The 21,914-nt window shown below is 41.9% G+C and overlaps 1 protein-coding gene across 2 annotated transcripts in view; it reads left to right on the top strand.

Annotated features, from left to right (window-relative positions):
* Positions 1–21,914, top strand: part of GALNT13 (polypeptide N-acetylgalactosaminyltransferase 13) — a 152,602-nt gene that overhangs the window by 37,206 nt on the left and 93,482 nt on the right. For both annotated transcript variants that reach the window (XM_083579131.1, XM_083579132.1), the window contains exon 3: positions 19,141–19,309. In XM_083579131.1, coding sequence (XP_083435257.1) covers positions 19,141–19,309 — 169 coding nt within the window. The remainder of the gene's footprint in view (positions 1–19,140; positions 19,310–21,914) is intronic.

Below are 21,914 nucleotides of genomic sequence, written 5' to 3'. Positions count from 1 at the left end.
CATTTTGATGCCATTGTGGTAAGTCACAATGAATTCTGTGTGGAGTGAGTGTCCTGTGAGCAGGTTGATTTCTTAGCATCTCCATGTGGTTGGGTACTGGAAGTGGCATCTCAGCAAACTGTATTTCAACTAACCTGGTGTGCTAGGGGAAGCCAGAGAAGACTTCTGCTGTTGCAGTGGGACTCCCCTGCCTTCTCTTATATGCCCCACATCTCACCCAAATCTATTTAGGAGGCTCAGGACGCCCACTGAGAACAATGCATGGAGGTGGGAGGAGAGGGGGATTGTGTCACCAGACAAGCAGAAATGCTTGCGCTGATGGAGCGATCAGAAGAGCATGGCATTAAATGCCTAAGCATTTAAACCATTAATGAAATAAGTCAGGCTTCCTCAGCCTCGGCCCTCCAGATGTTTTGGGCCTACCACTCCCATGATCCCTAGCTAGCAGGACCAGTGGTCAGGGATGATGGGAATTGTAGTCTCAAAACATCTGGAGGGCCGAGAATGAGGGAGCCTGAAATAAGTCACTTGGCAAGCTTGAAATGGAATCGTGTGGGATACTAGAGACCTACTGATGATTAGCTTTTTTGCAGATTTGTACTGGTAACTAAAAATACCTTAAAAAAACCTAAGTTGTAAGAAGCCTTCCTTTCAAGTTACCATTAATCAAAATGTAGTACATCTGCACATAAATCTGGCATTTTTCCTAAGCTCAAGTAGTAATATTTGCAATGGGGTGGGCAGACTTCAAGGCTGCATAATTTAATTCTTTTTACTTTTTCTTGAACCCCAAGATCCACTGGAGCCACGCAGAAGGAGAGGAGATCATATTCTTAGACATAAGTTACATGAAGAGAACTGAGTTCATAGTTCTCTCACACAAAAATCCACTCATAGTTTTATTCATTTGGAGGAGAGCTACTGTTATCCTTAGTGATCTACTATAAACTGCCCAAAGATTTACCAGTAGCTCCAGATTTCCCTTCTGGTAACACCGCACCTGCTTTACATACTTAATGCTGATTTTGAAGACTGCAAGGAAGCTACAATTAGCACACTCTGTAGCAATCTGCTGTACGATGTACCTACTGCAACAAGGATGGACTTACGCAATTTAGCACTCTATGGAAGTGATGCATACAATTTTCTCCTTCTCCATCTCCTCCGCCCACTGCATTAATTTGACAGCTGCTTGTCACTCCTCCTATCAGGCCTTGAAATCTGATAAGCCTCAGGCTGGGACAAATATAGAGAGAAGGAGTATGTTCACCATGTTGCAAGGCTGGCTTCACAAGTAAAATGACTAAGGTGCATGCCAGTGAATTCAGGGTTGGCCGAAGCTCCTCACCCTTGTGCAGGCCCGCTGAGTCCCTTCTGCCAGTGCCATCTCTACTGTGCAGTACCAGTTCTGTTAGGGTTGATGGCTAGAGCAAAGTGGCATAAATCTTAGTCTGAACCTCACTTAACACCTGCATCCACAAGCAGCCATCTGGCACACACAGTATCCTTCTGAATACAGTATGCTTCTGAATACCAGTTGCTCAGAACTGTAGGTGGGCAGAGTGTTCTTGTGCAGTCTTCCTACAGGCATCTGTGGGAACAGAATACTAGGTTAGATGGGCCACTGGCCTGATTCAGCAGGCTCTTCTTATATTCAGAGTTCTTCTGTGTGGTGAATGGGCTTTTTCTTCTTCATCATCATCTGGCCAAGAGGTCATTGCTCTGATGCCATTGGCAACCTGCTGTAACAACTTTTTGAGGTACTTTAGGAACAAAATCACTTCGATTCAGACAGAATTGGATGCCACCATTTGAGCAAGTTCCCTGGAGCCACCCAGTGCACTGTTTGATCCATTTTAAATTTGTTGCAGCTGGAGGATTTAGACAAGTTGCTTGAAGTATGGCCAACTGCTTTTCCCTTTTCACTCTTTCCCCAACTTGACTTCTTACAGCTAGCCATTGGGAATTGGCTGAGTGGATCCTGGCAGGGGTGGACCTCAGTAAATTGCCATTCTGTGCAAGGCCATTTGATGCCCTATCCCCAGCCCTCATGGTGCCGGCTTAGGCAAGAGGCTCTGGCAGGGTCCTAGAGCTCTCCCACCTCCTTCCCAGAACCTGGTAAGAGCTTGCCTAGCATTGGGAAGGAGACAGGAGGACTCTAGGACTCTGCCAGAGCCCTCCCACCTCCTTCCTGAAGCCTGACAAGCACTTACTGGGCTTTGAGAAGGCACCCTCTATGTTTGTGCACCCCGTGCAACTGCACCGCTTCTCTAGCATTAAATCCACCTCTGGTCCAGGGAGTGATCAGTGCTTCCTGAGGCACTTAGAGATGCAAAGCTGTTTCCCTTACGACTCCCTCAGATGTCTACTTTTCTAACAAAAAGCACATCTTTGTTGAAACGACAATAGATTATGGAGGTTGAAACTGACAGCCACCTGGGCCCTAATGGTTAAATTTTATATGAGCACACACTCACACCCCAGTCCCTGAAGCATGGCTGTGTGAAGTTCTCTGGTAATGTGGGGCAGAGGCTGACAGTTTAATTTCTTTGGGTTGTATTCAAAGGGCAACTGTTCTGTCGGGGAAATAATTTCTGCTTCTGCAATGGCACATCCTTCCTTCTGAAAACTGGATGTTTTCCCAACCTTCTGGAGCAGATTTGGAGATGATGCAGAGCACATGGGTGGGGGGCGGGGGGGATTCCTATTCCACTTGCACAGTTATTTAGTTGAATGCTGCTTCTTTTTTCTTTGCACTTGGGGGAAAAAACCATCCGGGTTTTCAGCAAGAAAGGATTGATTTTGTGCCTCATATTAGTGTTGGGATAAAATGAAATAAGTCAGTGATGATAATTAGGAATTGCATTATGCATAAGCTGTGTCAAGAAAGACACAGTGCTGGTAATGACAGAAAGGCAACCGGGAAATAGGAAAGCTAAAATAAAAGCTAGCATTCAATATTGCATTAACGTTTCTTGACATGCTTCATCACTACGAGTTTAATTTATGAACAAAAAATCCAGTTTAATTCTAGTTGGTGTATATGTTCTGAAATTATTTTCAGTTCATTTCATCAGTTATTTGCCAATTAAAGATGAAATATTGATTAACTGTGTGGAATGAGAAATTTTTAAATACCTTACATTTACATTACCTAATAAATAAACATGTGTACACTATCCAAATAGCATGGCCACGATATTGGTATCGGTTTGTCTGATATGCATATAATACAAGTCCATATACTATTTTACATGATTCTGGGGTCTGGTCATTTGACCACTACATCTTTGTGGATATAAAGAACAAATTGAGCTTATATACATATTGCTGCATTGTGCTTCAAAACTTCTCAACTGAATTTCTCCCTGGATTTCAATTCTTTTTAAGTACCTAGCCTTAATATAATCATAGGTATAATCATATCGAGTACATCAAGCCAGAAAAAACCCCTCCTCTCTATTCCCTATACAGCCTTCCAAGTCTAAAGGAAGACCAATGCAACTGCGAGACATTATCTTTACAGTTTCCCACAGGCATCTGGTTGGCCATTGTGACAACAGGGTGCTGTACAAGTTTGGCCATTAGTCTGTTTCAACAGGCTCCTCTAGGGGGTGGGATTCAACTAAGTTGTTGTGTGCACAGAATGAGGTCTGCTTGCACAATGGGACTTTTTCCTCCACTCCCTAGCACTCCCCCACCCCACCCCTGTGCCTCCTAAATCTGCTCTGGAGGTGGTGGTTTTTGGTGGGCAGATGGCCCAGAACAGGTTTAGGGTATGTGTGTGAGGGTGTGCACAGAGGGAGGAGAGGGGAAATGTCCTATTGTTTGGGTGGACCTCATTCCACTTGCCCATATCCCACTTGGAGTTACATTGAATTATATCCCATGTTCTTATGGGTTGTGTTCAGTTAAGTCCTGCTCAGGGTAGGCCCATTGAAACTAATGACCTTAAGTTAAGTCATGTCTATAAATGGCATGCTAGATCCTCAGATTGTATCATGACTTCTGAATGGAAAATCTGCTTCTAATTCTAATGTCAGCAAGAGAGGAGAAAAACCAGGTATCCTCAAGGCTTGATCTGAGTGTGCCACAGAAGGCTTGTTAGAAATGATTGAAACAGAAAGGAGACTCTTTTTCACAGAGAAACAATGGCCTCAGTTCTGCAGGAGATTTGCAGTTGTTTACTTATTGGGTTCCAGTTAGTTTCTGTCATTTATCTATTTTATAGCCTTGAAGGTCCCATTTGGGCTGGAAGAGATGTATTTTTTTATTAAATAAAATCTATAATCATCTTAATCTCCTGCTGTTGCTATTTCCCCTTCTCTGAATGTCTCAGTAGCCTTAATCAACCTATAATAGAAACATAAATAAATGGCCTTGCAGACTGGGAAGTCTGAGGAGGCAGGACTGCAGCCTGCAAATCCTCTCTCCTCCAGGTTTTGCCTGCATCGTGTGTGTTCTCATTGACTGAACAAAAATGAATGGCCACTAGCATCCCTTTGTCTCCTTTAGTTTCCAGCTGCCTTTTCTGCCTTAGTTATTTGCTCTCTAAAATCATGTGGCTGAAAGGGGAAAGTTGTTGTTGTTAGGAGTAGTACCCAAAGGTTCCGAGCAATTTAAAGGTAAGGGTAAAGGTACCCCTGCCCGTACGGGCCAGTCGTGTCCGACTCTAGGGTTGTGCGCCCATCTCACTTAAGAGGCCAGGGGCCAGCGCTGTCCGGAGACACTTCCGGGTCACGTGGCCAGCGTGACGAAGCTGCTCTGGCGAGCCAGCACCAGCGCAGCACACGGAAACGCCGTTTACCTTCCCACTATAAAGCGGTACCTATTTATCTACTTGCACTTAAGGGTGCTTTCGAACTGCTAGGTGGGCAGGAGCTGGGACCAAAAGACGGGAGCTCACCCCACCGCGGGGATTCGAACCGCCGACCATGCGATCGGCAAGTCCTAGGCACTGAGGTTTTACCCACGGCGCCACCCGCGTCCCATTTCCGAGCAATTTACAACATGTTAAATAACAAAAACATTATACCATTAACAATTTCATACAAAAACCTACAGTTCATATATACAAACACACACACACACACACACACACACACACCCTCAGGAAGCTTTGGCAACACACTAACAACACTTATGAGTCCTGTGTCTCTCCATTCTCTGTGAGTAAGATTCTCTTAGTAAGTTTAATGCATATCAATGTTGGGGAGTGCAATTCTCTTGGTTGACATGGACACATTATCTCTGTTTTGCATTAAATAGTTAAGCAGCCTGAATAGCTAAGTTTGTTATAGCATGCTTGCTGGTAGTTCTAGGGTTGCAGGTTTGATCGCTCTATGGGATAGCTGTATATTTCTGCCTTGCAGGGGGTTGGAGTCGATCAGGCATCCCCAACCTGCGGCCCTCCAGATGTTTTGGCCTACAACTCCCATGATCCCTAGCTAACAGGACCAGTGGTCAGGGATTATGGGAATTGTAGTTCAAAACATCTGGAGGGCCAAAGGTTGGGGTTGCCTGGAGTAGATGAACCTCAGTGTCCCTTCCAACTCCACAATTCTAAGTCACAGCTGAACACCTGAAATTAGTTCCTTCCAATGCATTGCAAATATTTTCTAGGGCGTACTTTTTATATTCCAACTCACCCATCTCTCAGAAGGTACCTACATTTTGTACATTCTCCTCAATATTTACAGTGTTAGGCCTTGCCTTTTAATCTCATATCTTGGCTCTGGGAATGTTCAGAAAGGTTCTGGTATCCCTTTTTGCTGCTCTGAACTCACAGGCAGTATCTGCATTCTCTTATGTTGGGCACCAAGTTCTGTAGGGGTGGTAGTTCCTAAGCATGTTTGGCTGAACATACTTTGAAACTATTAGCATCTTCACATGGTTCCCACTCTGAGGAAGGCTTAGAAACTCTCTTCAGAACTTGGTGCTAAACATTTATAGATCTTCCCCACATTGTAGGTGGTATTGTAGGCAGCACACACCCTCTGCCCCGTCCCTATTTTGACACCTCATGTTCTAAGGCAGATACATGTCTTCTGTCTTCTACAAGCTGCAGGATATAAGCACTGCCAACTTTCTCTCTTTTCCCCTCCCATCCAAATGTGAGGAAGGGGCACAGCTTTTCCAAAGGACTCCTTATTTCTACATATACCAATCTAACATACCCTTGGAAAAAAACATTGTTTGTTCCTCTCAGCCTTTTAATTCTTTCTCTTTCAGTTCAAAGGTATCTTCTTCTATTGGCAGGTGGCTCAGAAATTGGATTAAGGGAGCTTATCAGGTCACATGGACCTGAGAAGAGCTTTGCAGGATCAGGCTTAAAAGTCTATCTTGTGCATCATCCTGAATCCTATACTGCTCTACCAGAGCCTCCTGGGAAGGCCACAAAGGCAGTCACCTTTTCCTGCTGTTGCTTCTTGACACTTGGCGTTCATTGGCATGTTGCCACTGAACATAAAAGTTCCATATAGTGATTGTGACTCATAGCCACCGACAGGTAATAGTAAGATTCCTCTCCAAATGGAGAGTTGCTACCTTAGCAGCATATGGACAGTGGCCTCACTTTTTGGGGAGGGAGGGACTCTCTTCCAGTTAGGACAGGCTTTGTCATTGCAGGCTTTTAAGTGGGCACTGAAATCTTATATTTGTTTACCATTGCTATTTCATAATGCTTAGGATTTTGATTGGGGTGCTGTTACTGTGCTGCTGCTTTATTTTGTGATCTCTGGTTTTATTGGACTCCGTGCTATTTTAATGTTATCACCTGCTGCCATTTTTTTAATATTGGGGTTCTATTTCAGTTTTACTATAATCGTGTTTACATTTTTATAAATGTGTTTTGATTTATATGTTACTGTAAGCAGCATTGTAAGAAAGGTTCTTTCCCAAAACATGGGATACAACTGAGACTTCATACCTAATCTGGTATAAAGCATATTGGGACCCACCCTAAAGATATACTGCTCTTCAACATCCTAAAAATGAAGGCTGCAGCACTCTAGCATAGCTGGGGAAAGGCAATTATGTCTTGTTGGTGAATTCCCATTGGAATGAATACATAGTTCTTCTGGGGTTTTAGGCTAGGCAGAATCTTGGGGGTAAACTTATTTAATGCCTTCTCTATTTTCTCTTTCAAAGTAGTCTGTGGCTTTTAAAATAGCAGTTTCACTGTCTGTAAGTGTTTTGTAGGGCTTGGTGTGCAGCCTACAGTCCTTTTCTGTAGGGGCTACATGTTCAGGGCTACCTGCTGCAGCAAATTCTGTTCCATCTTCTGGCACGGCCTGATGTCTATGGGAACCACTCTGCTTGATGCCTGAGTTTGCCTCTGCCCAAGAGGAGGGGCTTTCCCAAAAGAGAAGGCTGCCATGCCTTAGTCCCACAGAAAGTGAAAATTCACAGGTGAGACAAAATTTCCCTTTCAGCCCCTATAACTCTCTCCTCCTACAACTTGCCAAAAATCTCAGCGCTTGTAATAAGCCCTTGTGAATGTGATATTTCATCTTCAAAGGAAGCCTCTCTCCTGTGACAGATGATGAAATGTGTCTCCAGGCAGAGAACATGGAAAGTTACATTTTCATCCTTTGTAGACATGCTTTGAGTCAGCTCTGTTATCCCTGCATGAACTGAAAGGTCATTGAAGAGATGAACCGTTAATTTTTTGTTGTTCCTTTGAGGTTGTTTTTAATAGACAAATACATCCAAAAATCGTACTATTTTGAACGTGCCTGAAGCATGTTTGAAGATATGCTTAGTTAGAATTTTAGTTTTGCAGTGATCTTATATAAATGATATATCTGTTGATTTTAGTGATAGCTGATACAAATTTATTGAACCTCAGTAACAACGTGACTGTTTGCCTGTTCAGCATTTGTTTGCTCCCAACATGATGACTCTCCTGAATGTAGAGATACAAGGAAAAAAATTCACTTTGTGTGTTCAGGACATATTTCTGTTTCAGGTTCTTATCCCAACTTTATACTGCATCTCTTTGATGTTAGTTAAAAGGAGAAGTTGCAAAATTTATCATAATTGGCTTGAGGCTTATAGCTTGTATGCAACAGAGACTTTACACTAAGGGAAAACACTTACACTTCTTCAAGGTGGGGCTCCTGGTTTCACCTTTCCTTCGTACCCAGTAAAGCCTTCCAGGCCTCCTGAAAAGCTGCTTCTGAGCATTGGGGAATCCTGTGGAACAGCACAGGATGAGTGCATGAGTTAGGGCTGCCATACACCTGGATTTCTCTGGACATTACCAGTATTTCAAAGGCAGAAGTGACGTCCAGGGGGAATTTCTGAAATGTCGTGCGTTTCCAACCCTAGCATGAGGCTATATTCCAGATGTGCAAAAGTCAGAGGTGTGTGTACGCCCACACAAACACCCCTTTTCAAGGAAGTAGATGACATCACAGTTGAAGGATGCATTCCAGCCAAGCCAAAACCATCAAGGAGGTTAAGTGGTTCGCCAAGGGAAGGCCATGAGGGCCAGAGCAGCTTGGAGGGCTGCATTTAGGCTCTGAGCCTGAGGTTCCCCACCCCTGCTGTAGGACTTCAGTAAGAACCCCGACGGAGAAGGAAAAAAGCCAGCTTCCAGCAGCATGACCACCATCACTGCTGCAGTAGCAATGTGTGTGCATATTTAAAACAGATATGTATTTAATAGTGGCCATGTCAAAGCACCTGTTTCTATTCACATTATTTAGTGTTGCCTTAGTTGTAGAGGGTTTTTTATTTTTAAAAAAATTAAGGGTGGGTGCCTCTTCATATAGAGATACATCTGAATGCATTGTGCTTTAAAAGAGAGAGAGAGAGGAAAAATAGTGCAAGGTTCCCTCTTTCTCTCAGCTATGCCCCCTGGTACAGTGGTACCTTGGGTTACATACGCTTTAGGTTACATACGCTTCAAGTTACAGACTCCGCTAACCCAGAAATAGTACCTTGGGTTAAGAACTTTGCTTCAGGATGAGAACAGAAATCACACGGTGGTGGCAGGAGGTCCCATTAGCTAAAGTGGTACCTCAGGTTAAGAACATTTTCAGGTTAAGAACAGACCTCCAGAACAAATTAAGTTCTTAACCCGAGGTACCACTGTATTCTTAAAAGAAAAAGAAAAAAAGGTTTCCCTTGACAGTAAATTGACCTGGCAAGAAGATGCTTGCAATCAAGTCGAGTCAATTTCACATTCCACTGACTTTGTGTAGGATGAAGGGAAGCAACTACAATTAGGAATGAGAATGAATTTACTGTCCCCCTACAGTGAGCCTTCTGCATCAGTTATCAATCTATGAGGGGTAGATACTGTGTCATTTAGTAGCACTAAGAGGGAATTTGTTCAGTTGTTCTATGGGGGAGAAAGATAACCAGAACACTGAGAAAAACTGGGATCTTCTGAAGACCAACCATTGAATTCTGTGGATGAGCAGGAATTTGAACCTGGACTTCCTATATCTGAACCTCGTCCTTTGTGCATACACTGCATTGAAGCGATGGGAGCAGCAGCATATATTTAGTGAGCAGATGCTGTCAGATAATAGTGTAATATGCAGGGTTAAAAACTGTTGTTTCATCTTGAGTGGAAATAATACAAATTGCTTTGATATAGGGTATCTGTGCTTTAACCTGCACTGATTCCACATTCCCATCGTAATCCATTATGATAAGCTTTCATACATTTCCTTTTATTCCTGACCTCAAGCACCCTTATTTGCCAGATAATCCTGTTGCATTCGAGAGGATGCAGATAATTGATCTGCCTTCTACGAAATTGCTGTTGTCATGTGAATGCCATGCAAGGTTGCTTGTGAAAGTTTGTTTTCTGCTGCTCCAAGGGGGCAAGACATGAACCAGTGGATTCAAACGATGAGAAAGGAGATTCTGACTCAACATGAGGAATAGTTTTCCAATGGTAAGAGCTGTTTGGCAGTGCAATGGACAGCCTTGGAAGATTGTGAACTCTGCTTCTTTGGAGGTTTTGAAACAGAGGTTGGGCAGCCATTTGCCAGGGGTTCTTTAGCTGTGATTCCTGTACTGATGACCCTTGGGGTGCCTTTTAAGTCTACAATCCTATGATTCTGTAATTACTTGTAGCAGAAGGGGAGGCTGAAGTGCTGGGGAAGGCTGTTTATTAGCTACTGATGAAATGGGGCAAAATTATTCACTTTTAGACCAGGCATAGGCAAACTCTTGCCCTCCAGATGTTTGGGACTACAATTCCCATCATCCATGACCACTGTTCCTGTTAGCTAGGGGTGATGGGAATTGTAGTCCCAAACATCTGGAGGGCCAGAGTTTGCCTATGCCTGTTTTAGACCATTGACTTTTTAAATATATATATATATTTTAAGATAAAGAAGCTTACTTGGGAAAGGAAATGTAGATTTGAAACGGAGAACAATGCTGCTTTAAAGATTTACTTTTCTGGCTTCAGCAAACTAGCTACTGATAAGTTCCATAAATAATGTCTTTACTATGTCATTATGAAAGCCTGGGGAGTAGTTAATATGTAACAGTTTATTTAACTGCAGGAAATTCTGGGCATTCAGCTCTAAAATTATTTTACATGCTGTCCACGTCCATAGTAAGCATTCTGAGGGTTAGAGATTTCAGAATGTGTTAAACATAAACAGTTCCTTTAAATAAAATCCCTGCAACTTTAGTTTTTGTTTATAAAAACTACAAACCTTACAGACATCTTGAGGATTACATAACCATATTAGATAAATCTTTGTCCTGTTGTCTCATCATTACCATTCACATGATACTCAAACTATGGTTAATTCTAAAATAGAAGCCTTTGATTTGCTCCTAAAGGTGAAAGAAAATGAGCCTAATGCAGGCGCTTTCCCCAGTGGCGTAGCGTGGGTTGTCAGCACCCGGGGCAAGGCAAGTAATTTGCGCCCCCTAACCCGTGGATTTGCGCCCCCTAACCTGTGGATTTGCGCCCCCTAACCCTAACCCCCAGATGTTGCGCCCGGTGCGGCCGGCCCCCCCTGCACCCCCCACGCTACGCCACTGGCTTTCCCATAAACTGTATTTTAGCTGTTTGGTCTGGTTCAGATATAAATATCTTGATAAACTATAAAGACCATATCCGGGTATGAATTTGACCATACTTGAGCTGGAGCTCCTAGCCTACTGACCTTTACTGTTTTGTACTTGATGCTGTGAATCCTCTCCTATTGACCAACCTACTCAGAGGGAGCACTCTGGGGAAAACAGCACAGGTCTTAACGTCAGGAGGGGCTGCATGATATGGAATATAAGGTACTCTATGTGTCCAGAGAGTCCCTAGAAAGCAGTGATCCTAGACAGGGCACAGGCAACTGACATTAATTGCAGTTCACAGTAGAATATATTGAATACAAATACTGATTTATATCATCCAGCAAGGTAAATGTACAATGATCTCCCTGACATATCATATCCTATGAGCTGGGCACAATCCAATTCACACCAACCCAAGTATTCAATGGGTCTGACTTGGGTTGGTGTGAATTGGATTGTGCCCAGCTCATAAGATATGATATGTCAGGGAGATCATTGTACATTCTACTGTGAACTGCAGTTAATGTCAGTTGCCTGTGCCCTGTCTAGGATCACTGCTTTCTAGGGACTCTCTGGACACATAGTCAATTTATATATTTATGAAAAAGTAGAGTAACAATGAAAAGTATATGCATACTCTGTGTGCACACAATTAAAATAATGCAATTGCTTCTTTGCTCTTTTAAGGTTGCATCTCTTAACAATCACAACATGTGTTTGTTCTAATGATCTAAGAGTTGATTGGTATAGGATTCATCACCAGTAACCATAGTTAGCTTTACTGTGGAAAATGCCCAGCAAAAAAGGAAAAACAGGTGACAACACACACACTTTTTTGTGCTCTTCAGCAATGAAAACACTGCATTATTATGAAGGCATGTTTTCAGAGGATTTGATGGTTATATGTGCAAAGCCACATTGAAAAGTGCCAAGAAGGCTCATACTGCTGAGGAAAGATGCAGAAATTCTGTTTGGGGAGAAATAAAAGAGGGGGAAATAGCACAGCTATCTCAGTTTGTTTTGTGCTTTGAATATTTTTATCTGCGCAGTGCTTTCTACAAAACAGAGTGCCAATGGGCTTGGAGGCATTTGGAGCACTCCATTATCATTCATCCTTCTTCACCAGAGCCAGGTGAAAAGATCTATTCTCACTAGACAGAGGGGGATCTGTTTTTTAAAAAGAAAAGGTCAAGTATGCATTTAGTAATGGTTCCTGTGCCAAGATGTATACCTCTGAGGGATGACAGTCCTCTTGACTCTTTAACAGTGAACATGTTCTCTATTTTAAGTTTGGGCAGACTTCAAGATCCAAAGTGGGTTTTACCAGAACCTTGAGACCCACCCACCAGACCCTGGTGCAGAAGACACAAGGAATCCCAAGCCCAGGAATTTGTTTCAAGAACCAGAACTGAATGGAGCTCACAGTGCTCCCACACACAAAAAATCTACTTCTGGTTACCCACAGATTTCTAAATTTCAGCAGTTTAATTTGGGAGAATAGAGTGATTTTGCTGGTGCTATAGTTCAGCAGTTGAGAGTCGGAAATATTTACTGTTCATCCAGAGATCTACCAATAGATTTAGATTCCCGTCTCTCATCAGCCCCAGCTAACATGACCAATCGTCAGAGTCATGAGAGTTGTGGTCCAGCAAAATTATGGAGGGCCACAGGTTCCCTAACCCTGTTCTCAATCTACCCATCTAGGTCTGGCATGGATAGTAGAAATAAATTATATGGGGTTTTTGGGGGGGAGGGGGGGATCAGAATTGGCCTTTTTCTGTGCTATACTGGCTTGATACTTTGAAGGATCCACCTCCTTGATTATAGCTCCTTTTTATGGCTAGGGTTGCTATGGAAGTGCTTCACTGCTTTTCCATTAGCAATGCACTGAAGATTGCTGAGACTCTATTTTAATATATGAAGTAGACCATTTAGAATGATTGTTTATTTATCCATTAAGGTATAAAGATGAAAACATAAGAGTCCTACTAGATCAGGCCAACGACCCATGTAGTCCAGTGTCCTATTCTCACAGTGGCCAGCAAGATGATCATGGGAAGCTCTCAGGCAGAACCTGAGCACAACAGCACTTAAACAAAAGCCGTTTCACTTGTATCACACATATGTGATCAGCACATCTAGAGTTTTTCTCCTTCAGTACTGAACAACTGAATCTTCCTTTCTCTCCATGAGGCAAGTGCTTTCTGAAAATCAAGATGATTGGAGGTTGGGGGACATCAGCATACTCAAGTGACAGTTTAAGGAAATACTGCTTTTTAATATTATAGTCAGTTCTGCCAACCAGGGTTGCCTCTGTTTTGCCTCCTTGCAACAGAATACCACTCCCTCTCATAGGATTGCATGAATTTCTACAATGTGTACTAAAACTGTGACGTTACCATTGCACTAAATGGGCCAAAGCTGTAGACAAAGACTACCTCTTTTTTTCACCTTTTGAGCAGGGAGGCACTGAAAATAAAGTGTGTGTGTTTTGCTACATGTATTTTTCACTTCAATGTCACACTGAACACTCTATGTGGAGCCACACACAAATCTTTAAAATGAAAGAGTGTGGCGATTATGGTTGCAGTTTATCAATACTACTACATAATCTGCTTAGCAAAATGATAGTGTGTTTCATTTACTGCATTCATTTCATCTAGGTAATTCACAGCTCATTTAGATTATTACTGGAGAAATAGCTTCACTTTCCTACTGTTATATTTCTTGTAATCTGTAAGTACCAGCAGACAAAAGGTTGTGCTCTGGGTTTTCAGTATCGACCTGCATGAGTCTTTTTAAAAGGCTAAAAGTATGTATCACAGTTTAAATCAGTGTGGTCTGCTTAAAATCACAATGATTATTTAACTACCCAATAAATTTCATTTGTCTACAGTGCAGTAGTCAAAATGCATACTTTTATAGACATGGTCATTACTAATGAGCAGATTTGGAAAGCTAAAGACACAGAAATTATCTAGGCAGGCCCCCAGCTGTTTAAAAGTTGGCTTAAAGTTTACTCATTTATTTGGCACACATCTAAAACATAAATGCATTTTGCTGAAATGTGCTCTGTCAGTTTAGTATAATTTTAGTACCACAGTTAATATTGCAAATGTTGCTTAAGCTCTTCTTTGCATAACTTTATTAGATGATTGTTCGTTAGTATATAGTAATAACCTTATTTATATGTTATTCCTGTGTTTGCAAATGCTTTACTGCTTAAGCTCAATGTAATTGCTGCAGTTAGATCAGACTGCTGTGGGAGCAACACAGTCTTGGTGCAATCTCAGTGACAATTGTTGCTATGACAAAATTTGCACAAAGAATGTCAAGTATTCAGTACATATGAATATGTTGCACACATGCATCATCTCAGCAAAGCTTACAACAACCGTATTGGGTTGTTGTTGCTTCTGCTGCTTTTACCACCAACGTTGTCAACTGTATCTAGACTCAAACTAGAATTTGTCATGCAATCAACATTGGTTTCAGTCAATAAAGTTGACTGAATGTTGAGATTTGGTATAATTATTTAATTGGTCTCATTTTTAAAGGAATGCATTAGGCTCTCAAATGAATAGACAATTTGAAAACTATATAGAAGAACTAACAAATTTTGTTAAATAATGATGTTAATGTCCAGCCTGGACCCTTTGTGAAATGCCCTTTTTTATTCAGGGTGAGGTTCATGATAGGTTTTTCCTATAGTTGTCTGCATGTTGCATCCCCAGTTTGTTCAGCTTTTGGGGAACATTCCATGCTTCTTTTTTCAGATACCTATCCCCATGGACAGCTGCTAGAGTTAGCTCATTTCCCTCTTTTTCTTTAAATACCTTAGTTACATCCTTCCCTATCTGTTATTTTCTTCAGAATTAGTCAAGACTTCTGATGTGCCTTTCTAAAGGGGAATGCTTTTTAATTTTCTGACACGAATCCCAAGAGCTGATGGTTGACGATAAGGGAGAGTCACCCTGAGGTTGGATGATGAGCCACTCTGGTTGGAGCATGCCGCTTTTGACAGATGGAAGGATTATCTAAAATGATAAGCCCCTGTCAATTCCATCTAGCCTTGCTATAGTTCTTCGTGTAGTGTTATAAGTCTCAGCAGAACTAGAGTTTGTGTTGCCTCTGTTTCCTTCCTACCACCAGACAAGTAAATATAGCATTTCTCTAGCTTCACGTCGACTCCTTTATTTCCCCAATTTCACTCTCTTGCTAGACCAGGAAAGTATGTGCTTTGCAAATGAGCTTTTCTCTTTTTGTTTCTATCTATCTCTGCCGTCAGTTATTCTGGGTCCTTAGGACTCCACCTTGTCTCTCTGTATATAAGGCAATTCTCTGCCTTCAGACTTCTCTTTTCCTATTTCCTTAATAATAAGAAAATAGTCCTGACAACATGGGTGGGCTGCCTGTGTAATGCATATACATATACACACACACATATATATATATATATATATATATATATATATATATATATATATATATACTGTATATGCTTTTTGATCTGTGTATGTATGCATATGCATTTCCCACAGCAAAAGCCATTATTTTCCCTCATAAATAAATATTTCAGTTCTTGTGTGATTGTTGCTAACTCTCAGCAGATACACACACTAATGCTTGTTGGTCGGTTAGCAAAACAGTTATAGTCAACACAATCCTGCCTGCCGTACTCAGTTGTCTAGGATAATTCCATCCAGTAAATATCCCAGAGTAGTATCACTAATTAACCAAAATTAGCTTTTTCTGTGAATACCAGTGCAAGATATATGCCCATGCACGTAAGTGCACTGGTATGTGAACAAATTATTATGAGTTGGCCGGGTTGGCCTTATATGAAATATTTGCAGCATGAATGTGCTGGCATTGGTTTGGAGCTCTTTTATCACATGTCCCTTGCATTTGGCCCTGAAAGTAAAAGAATTAAGAGGATGCTCCAGTAACACTCCAAATGTTCCTTTTCAGCTCTGGCTTCACATTCCCCACACATGACATCATATGATGTCAGGTGTGGTACAGGTTTGCATGGCAGGGGAAAACAGCCCCATGGGACAAATTAGGAACACTTGCAGGCCAGATTTTACTCCATGGGTCAGAGGTTCCTCATACCTGCTATACAGGATGATTAGTTGCAACTATTCTATGATAAGTAAGTTATGTACAACTGATTTTGTCACATACGTACAGACTGTCAATAGCAAGGAAGCTGCTCACCAAACAAGCCTGAAAAGATAAAAAGAATAAGTTGCATGTTGATGCTCAGTTTCTCATTAGCTGCACTGTTCATTAGCTGATAATGATGTATCTGTGCATTGTAATTCTGTTTGCAGCGTTATTTAACAAGCAAGCCAGGAGTGGATGAAAATGAACAAAAACTAAGCTGTTGAATGTCTGGGCTGAATGTCATATATGAGAACAATTAAATTTAGTTCGTGATATCAATGAAATTGCGGCTGTCTGTTTTTTAGTAATCGATTTATAGTGTGCATGTATTATGGAAAAGTTAATAAAATACAATATTTGTTAAAATGTAAAGAACTGTAGCTCATGCAAAACTCTCAATCTGTTTTCAGGATTGTTTTTTCTCTCCTACTCTTGTTTGGCTGCCTCTGCTCAGTGGCGTAGCGTGGGGGGTGCAGGGGGTGCCGGCCGCACCGGACGCAACATCTGGGGGGGGCGCTCGCACTCACAGCTCTCTGCCCCTACTAAAATCCATGGGTTAGGGGGCGCAAATTACTTGCCTTGCCCCGGGTGCTGACAACCCACGCTACGCCACTGTCTCTGCTTCTTTTGAAATATGTGAATTTGCGCCCCATCCAAGTCCCAGAAAGCACTGTTCCCAGGATCCTATGCAACGCTCACTCAATGAACACTCCAACAACTTCTGTGGATGTTGCCAAAGGGGCATTTTGGAGGTTCCAAGGAATAGTGCAGCCCTTAACACCTTTTTGTATAAGTCCCCTCTCTCTGCCCTGTCCGCATGAGCAGGGAGGGGCAAGGCTCTTAGCACTTCTTTCAAGCCAATCATGTGCAACTAGTTTGATACTGGAAGCTGCATTGCAAATGTGGCATGAACCAGGGCTGACTAGAACCAACAGGTGGTGGAAGCATAAACTCAACAAATTCCAAACGTGCTACAGTTACTTATTTATATCATAAAGTTTATGTATATCCCTTGTTTGTGTATATACAAAGCCCTAAATAACTTGGGGGCCCAAATATCTGAAGGAGCTCCTCCCCCCATAGAAGCCTACCTGAATGTTCAGGTCAGCAGGGGGAGCCCTTTGTTGATTAAGTGGTCGTGACACATTGAAAGGCCTTTTCTGTGGTGGCTCCCCTGTTATTGGAAATCCTTCCCCTTGGAGATGCATCTGGCATTGTCATTGTATTCTTGTTATTTCATCAAGATGAACCTTTTTGCCCCCCCCCCTTTTTAATAGGGCAGAAGAATCAGTTTCGATTGGCTTCCACTGTAATATTTTGTGTGTGTTTCAATTATGGTTTTAAGTAGGATTGCCATACGTTGGTGATTTGGCCATCAGAAACAGAAAGTGCTGAAATGTCCAGACGTATGGTAACCCATGTCGGAAATGTAATTTTTTGCGAATTTCCTTAAGCTTAAAAACTTTTCTTTCTTTCTTTCTTTCTTTCTTTCTTTCTTTCTTTCTTTCTTTCTTTTTTCTTTTTAGTTTATGTTTTCTGTTTAGTTTTTTTAGTTTTTAGTTTCCCTATTTTAAGTGATGCTTTATTGTTTTTAAATCTGTTTTATTGAATGTATGTATCCTGTCGTAGGTCCTTGCAGTGCATAAATAAATTCAAACAAAGACAAATATCTTTTTGCAATAAATGGTCCCTTGCACCATATCACATACAATTCTGGTGAGTTCCTCAGTCCTCAGGTACAGCTGCACTTGGTAGAGGGAACTGGTGAAAAATTGGGGATACAGCCTTTGGGCAAGCAGAAATGTTCTCTGTTCACAATACAGTGGTACCTCGGGTTACAGACGCTTCAGGTTACAGACTCCGCTAACCCAGAAATAGTACCTTGGGTTAAAAACTTTACTTCAGGATGAGAACAGAAATCATGCTCCGGCGGCATTAGCTAAAGTGGTACCTCAGGTTAAGAACAGCTTCAGGTTAAGAACGGACCTCCAGAATGAATTAAGTTCTTAACCCGAGGTACCACTGTATAAAGAAGACAACAACTAGGGATATTTTCAAACATTTCCCTTCACATTGTCTATGCCCAAGAAACTTATGGGTGTGCATGTGAAGTCATATTGAATATGTTGGTATTGATTGCTTGAAGCACCAAACTACTACTGGAGTAACACACTTTGAAGTTGCATTGTGTTTTTTCCCTCCTTCTTTAAAATTAGAACTAGCAGGTGCAGGTGTGTCAATACTTTATTGTTCCTTTGGAGAGGCACTGTGCTTTTGTACTGTTGTCCTTGCAGGAGGTGACGTTTTATGGTTCACTGTTTTGATTCTTTGTGTTCGTTCTTTTTGTTATGTTGGTGCTTCTTGACTAATCAATAAAAATATTATAACTAAAGGGAGAGAGATATAAATGGTAGGTGCATGGGGACCTGGAGGGGTGAGGAGGATGAGGATGGATTCAACCCTTTCATCCTTTGTCATGGTTCCAGCACCCCACCCCTGAAGTTGCTGTTAGTCTTTGAAGCCTAGCTCCCATTGGGACCAGTGGACGCTTCCCTTCTAGGGCTGCCACAGGTGGGGATTTCTGTTGGGGCTGTGACATCACATGGTTGCTGCAAGGATAACATGAGATGAAATTATGCATATAAACCTGAGCTCCTTGAAGGGATGGAATGTGAATAAGTAGTTTAAGTAATGACTTCATCACAGAATGCTGGTAATAGAAAATGTGTTCCCCAAACTCTCATTTTTATTGATCTGACTGCAGCCTTATGAAATATGGACCTGGATGTACATGAAGAAGAGTTAAACTCACGGCTTCTTATCTTTAGACCCAGAAAACAATAGATTGGAAGTTTCTGCATAATGAGAACAATGCAGAATGGTTAAGGATGTGCTTTTTCTTGATGTCTTCTGTTACAGCTGTTATGTCAAGAAGCCAAGAAGGACCTGGAGAGATGGGAAAGGCAGTTGTCATCCCCAAAGATGATCAGGAAAAAATGAAAGAACTCTTTAAAATCAACCAGTTTAATCTTATGGCCAGTGACATGATTGCATTCAACAGAAGTTTGCCTGATGTAAGACTAGAGGGGTAAGTTTACACATTTGGCTTGGTTTTGCAGTGTGTTGCATTGACATTCCCAATATTTCTAATCTGTTTTATTTTATTATCATATTTATTTTGGATATTTTTAAACCGCCTTTCTAGAAAAGGCCCATCAAATCAAAATTATGGAGTATCATTAATCCAACAAAGATAAAAACATAAGAACAACCAATAAAAAAAATTTCAGCCAGCCAATTAGAGGAGCTTCTCACAGCAGTGACAAATCCCAATCCAGGCTGTAAAAAAATGCTTGAATATGTCAGTTGGAATAGGTATGTAGTTATGACTTCTGAAACCCAGACATATGGCAGCCCTAGTAATGTTGCAGAAGCTAACTGGGAAAATCTGACAACTTCTAGGTCAGTACCCTTAATTGACCTAGGGTAGGGTCCACTTCACAGTTTACAAAATTTCTCTAGAACAGAAATTGCAAGCTGTAGGGATTTCGTGTGTGTGTTGTTTCGCATGAAAGTAGCAGCTACGTCCTTGCCTGTGATGAGTTATGGTAGCGCTAGCTTAGCTGGGGTGAGCTAAAAGGAGCAGATCTGGGTTGGGGAGGAGACTGAAGCCCAGTTGAGAGGTTGTAAGAGCTGCAAGAGATGGGTAGCACTCAGTTGAGGGGCTAGAAAATGCCATATATGCCTGGCAAGCAGAGCCAGATGTTAAGTGTAAATGCTAAGGTAGTCAGAAGATTAGCGCATACATGCAGATATCATCAGACAGGCATCTTGAAGGAACTGCAGCAGGTAATTTGCTGATGAATGGTTAGCCAGCATGTGTATTCATTTGGATTATGCAGACCTGGGAATGGAAGTGAGGTTGCAGAGAATGCTTGTTGATTATTCCATACTGAGTTGGGGCTTTGCATTGCTTTCAGTGGTTGACTGGAACTGTTAATTGAAGCCAGAGGAGTGTGCACAATCCATCTGTAAACTTGTAAATATGCAAATGTGTATTAACAGTGTCCTGCAACTTCAAAACATTCGAGGTTTTTAAGGTTTTCTATATTCTGTTGTGATACATAACTGAGAATTAAAGCTCCTTCCATTTTGAAGTGACAACACCTCTAGCAGCCCTGTCCAGTTCTGCTTTGCTGTCATTACATGGAATCTGACACTTATTGTAATGCGTGGAACACATTTTGCATGCTCTTCCCATTTAGATATAGCAGTGTCACTGTAGGTGTTCTGCCTCTGCAGAGAAAGATAATTCTGGCAATTGCTAGTAATTTAATAGGTGTCACAGAAAACATTCCTTCTAACTAATACACATGGAGATATTGAATATTAGTATGATCAGCATGAAGAAAGAGAGGGGGAGACATTTTTTAATGGCCTTGATGTGTCATGTGGTATCAGTCGCACTATGTAATATGTGTTCTCAGCACATATTAAAGCATTACAATAGTAAATTAGATTTTTCAGGGAAGAAATGACACACTTTACTTATGTCAGAGGCTGCTGTAACATCTTCAAGGCAATTCTTCACTTACATAGCCCTTAGGGTTTGACCAGCAGACAAGTCAAGACAAATCTAGGGCCCTTTGGTGTGGGGTGGGCCTCCTGTCTCCAAACAGCTACCTTACTTATTGAAAAAGCTGGTGCTCTGCTCTTGCTGCCACCCAGGTAGCCTTCAAGATGTTGCTGGACTACAACTCACTTCCTCCACAACCATTTGCCCTGATGCCTGGGGCTGGTACGAGTTGTAGTCTATCAACATGTGGAGGGCCACAGGTTTCCCATCCTGTTTTATAGCCTAATCTTATAGCACAGTGCTTCACCCTAGGGGGAATATGGCTCCTGTTTCTTTCTGGCTACCACAGGAAGTGGATGGTGGCACATGAATGCTAGCTTGGATTGTGTTTGTCCCACCCATAGTGTCTCTACTCCAGCTGCCACTATGCCACCTATAAATACTAGGGTGGCAACATACTGTAGGAGGAGGCTTGTTGGCTGGCAGCTTTTCTGAAGGTGGGCATGGCATGGAATCCTTATACCAGGATAGAATTCCAGCACCCAGAAGGGTTCCAATGATACATGAACAACACAGAGATTTTGGCATTTGAAGCTACTTGTTGTGGTTATAGTGTTGGGTTTGGTCCCAGGAATAGCCTTCAAATCTCCTCTAAGGCTATCAACTAGTTTTGGGCACAGAACATTTTCTCAGTCTAGTCTACTAACTGGCTTCATTGTTAGCATGAAGTGTCACTCTTGAGTTCTTTGTTATACATATTAGCTTTTTTGTAACTGGTTTTTCCCCATTGACTTTTGGAAATGTAACCCCAGCAAGAGCAGGAGATCTCCCACCCATCTGGTCTAGGGAACCACCCATCAACAGTGCCTCTGGATTGAGTTTCAGTTTATTGGCTCTCATCCAGTCCATTACTGAGGCAAGACACTGGTCCAGCACTTCCACTGCCTCACTTGCATATGTAAAGGAGAAATAGAGGTAGGTTTCATTAGCATACTGCTGACAACGTACTCCAAACTTCTGCAGAACCCCACCCAGCAGTTTCATGTAGATGTTAAACAATGTGGGGGATAGGATTGAGCCCTGCGGAACCCCACAACTGGGGACCTTGGCTAGTATT

Source organism: Podarcis filfolensis (assembly GCF_964270895.1).
Source record: "Podarcis filfolensis genome assembly, chromosome: 1".
Classification (NCBI taxonomy): domain Eukaryota; kingdom Metazoa; phylum Chordata; class Lepidosauria; order Squamata; family Lacertidae; genus Podarcis; species Podarcis filfolensis.
The sequence above is the reverse complement of the archived record's forward strand: the minus strand, read 5'-3'. Positions and strand labels throughout refer to the sequence as shown.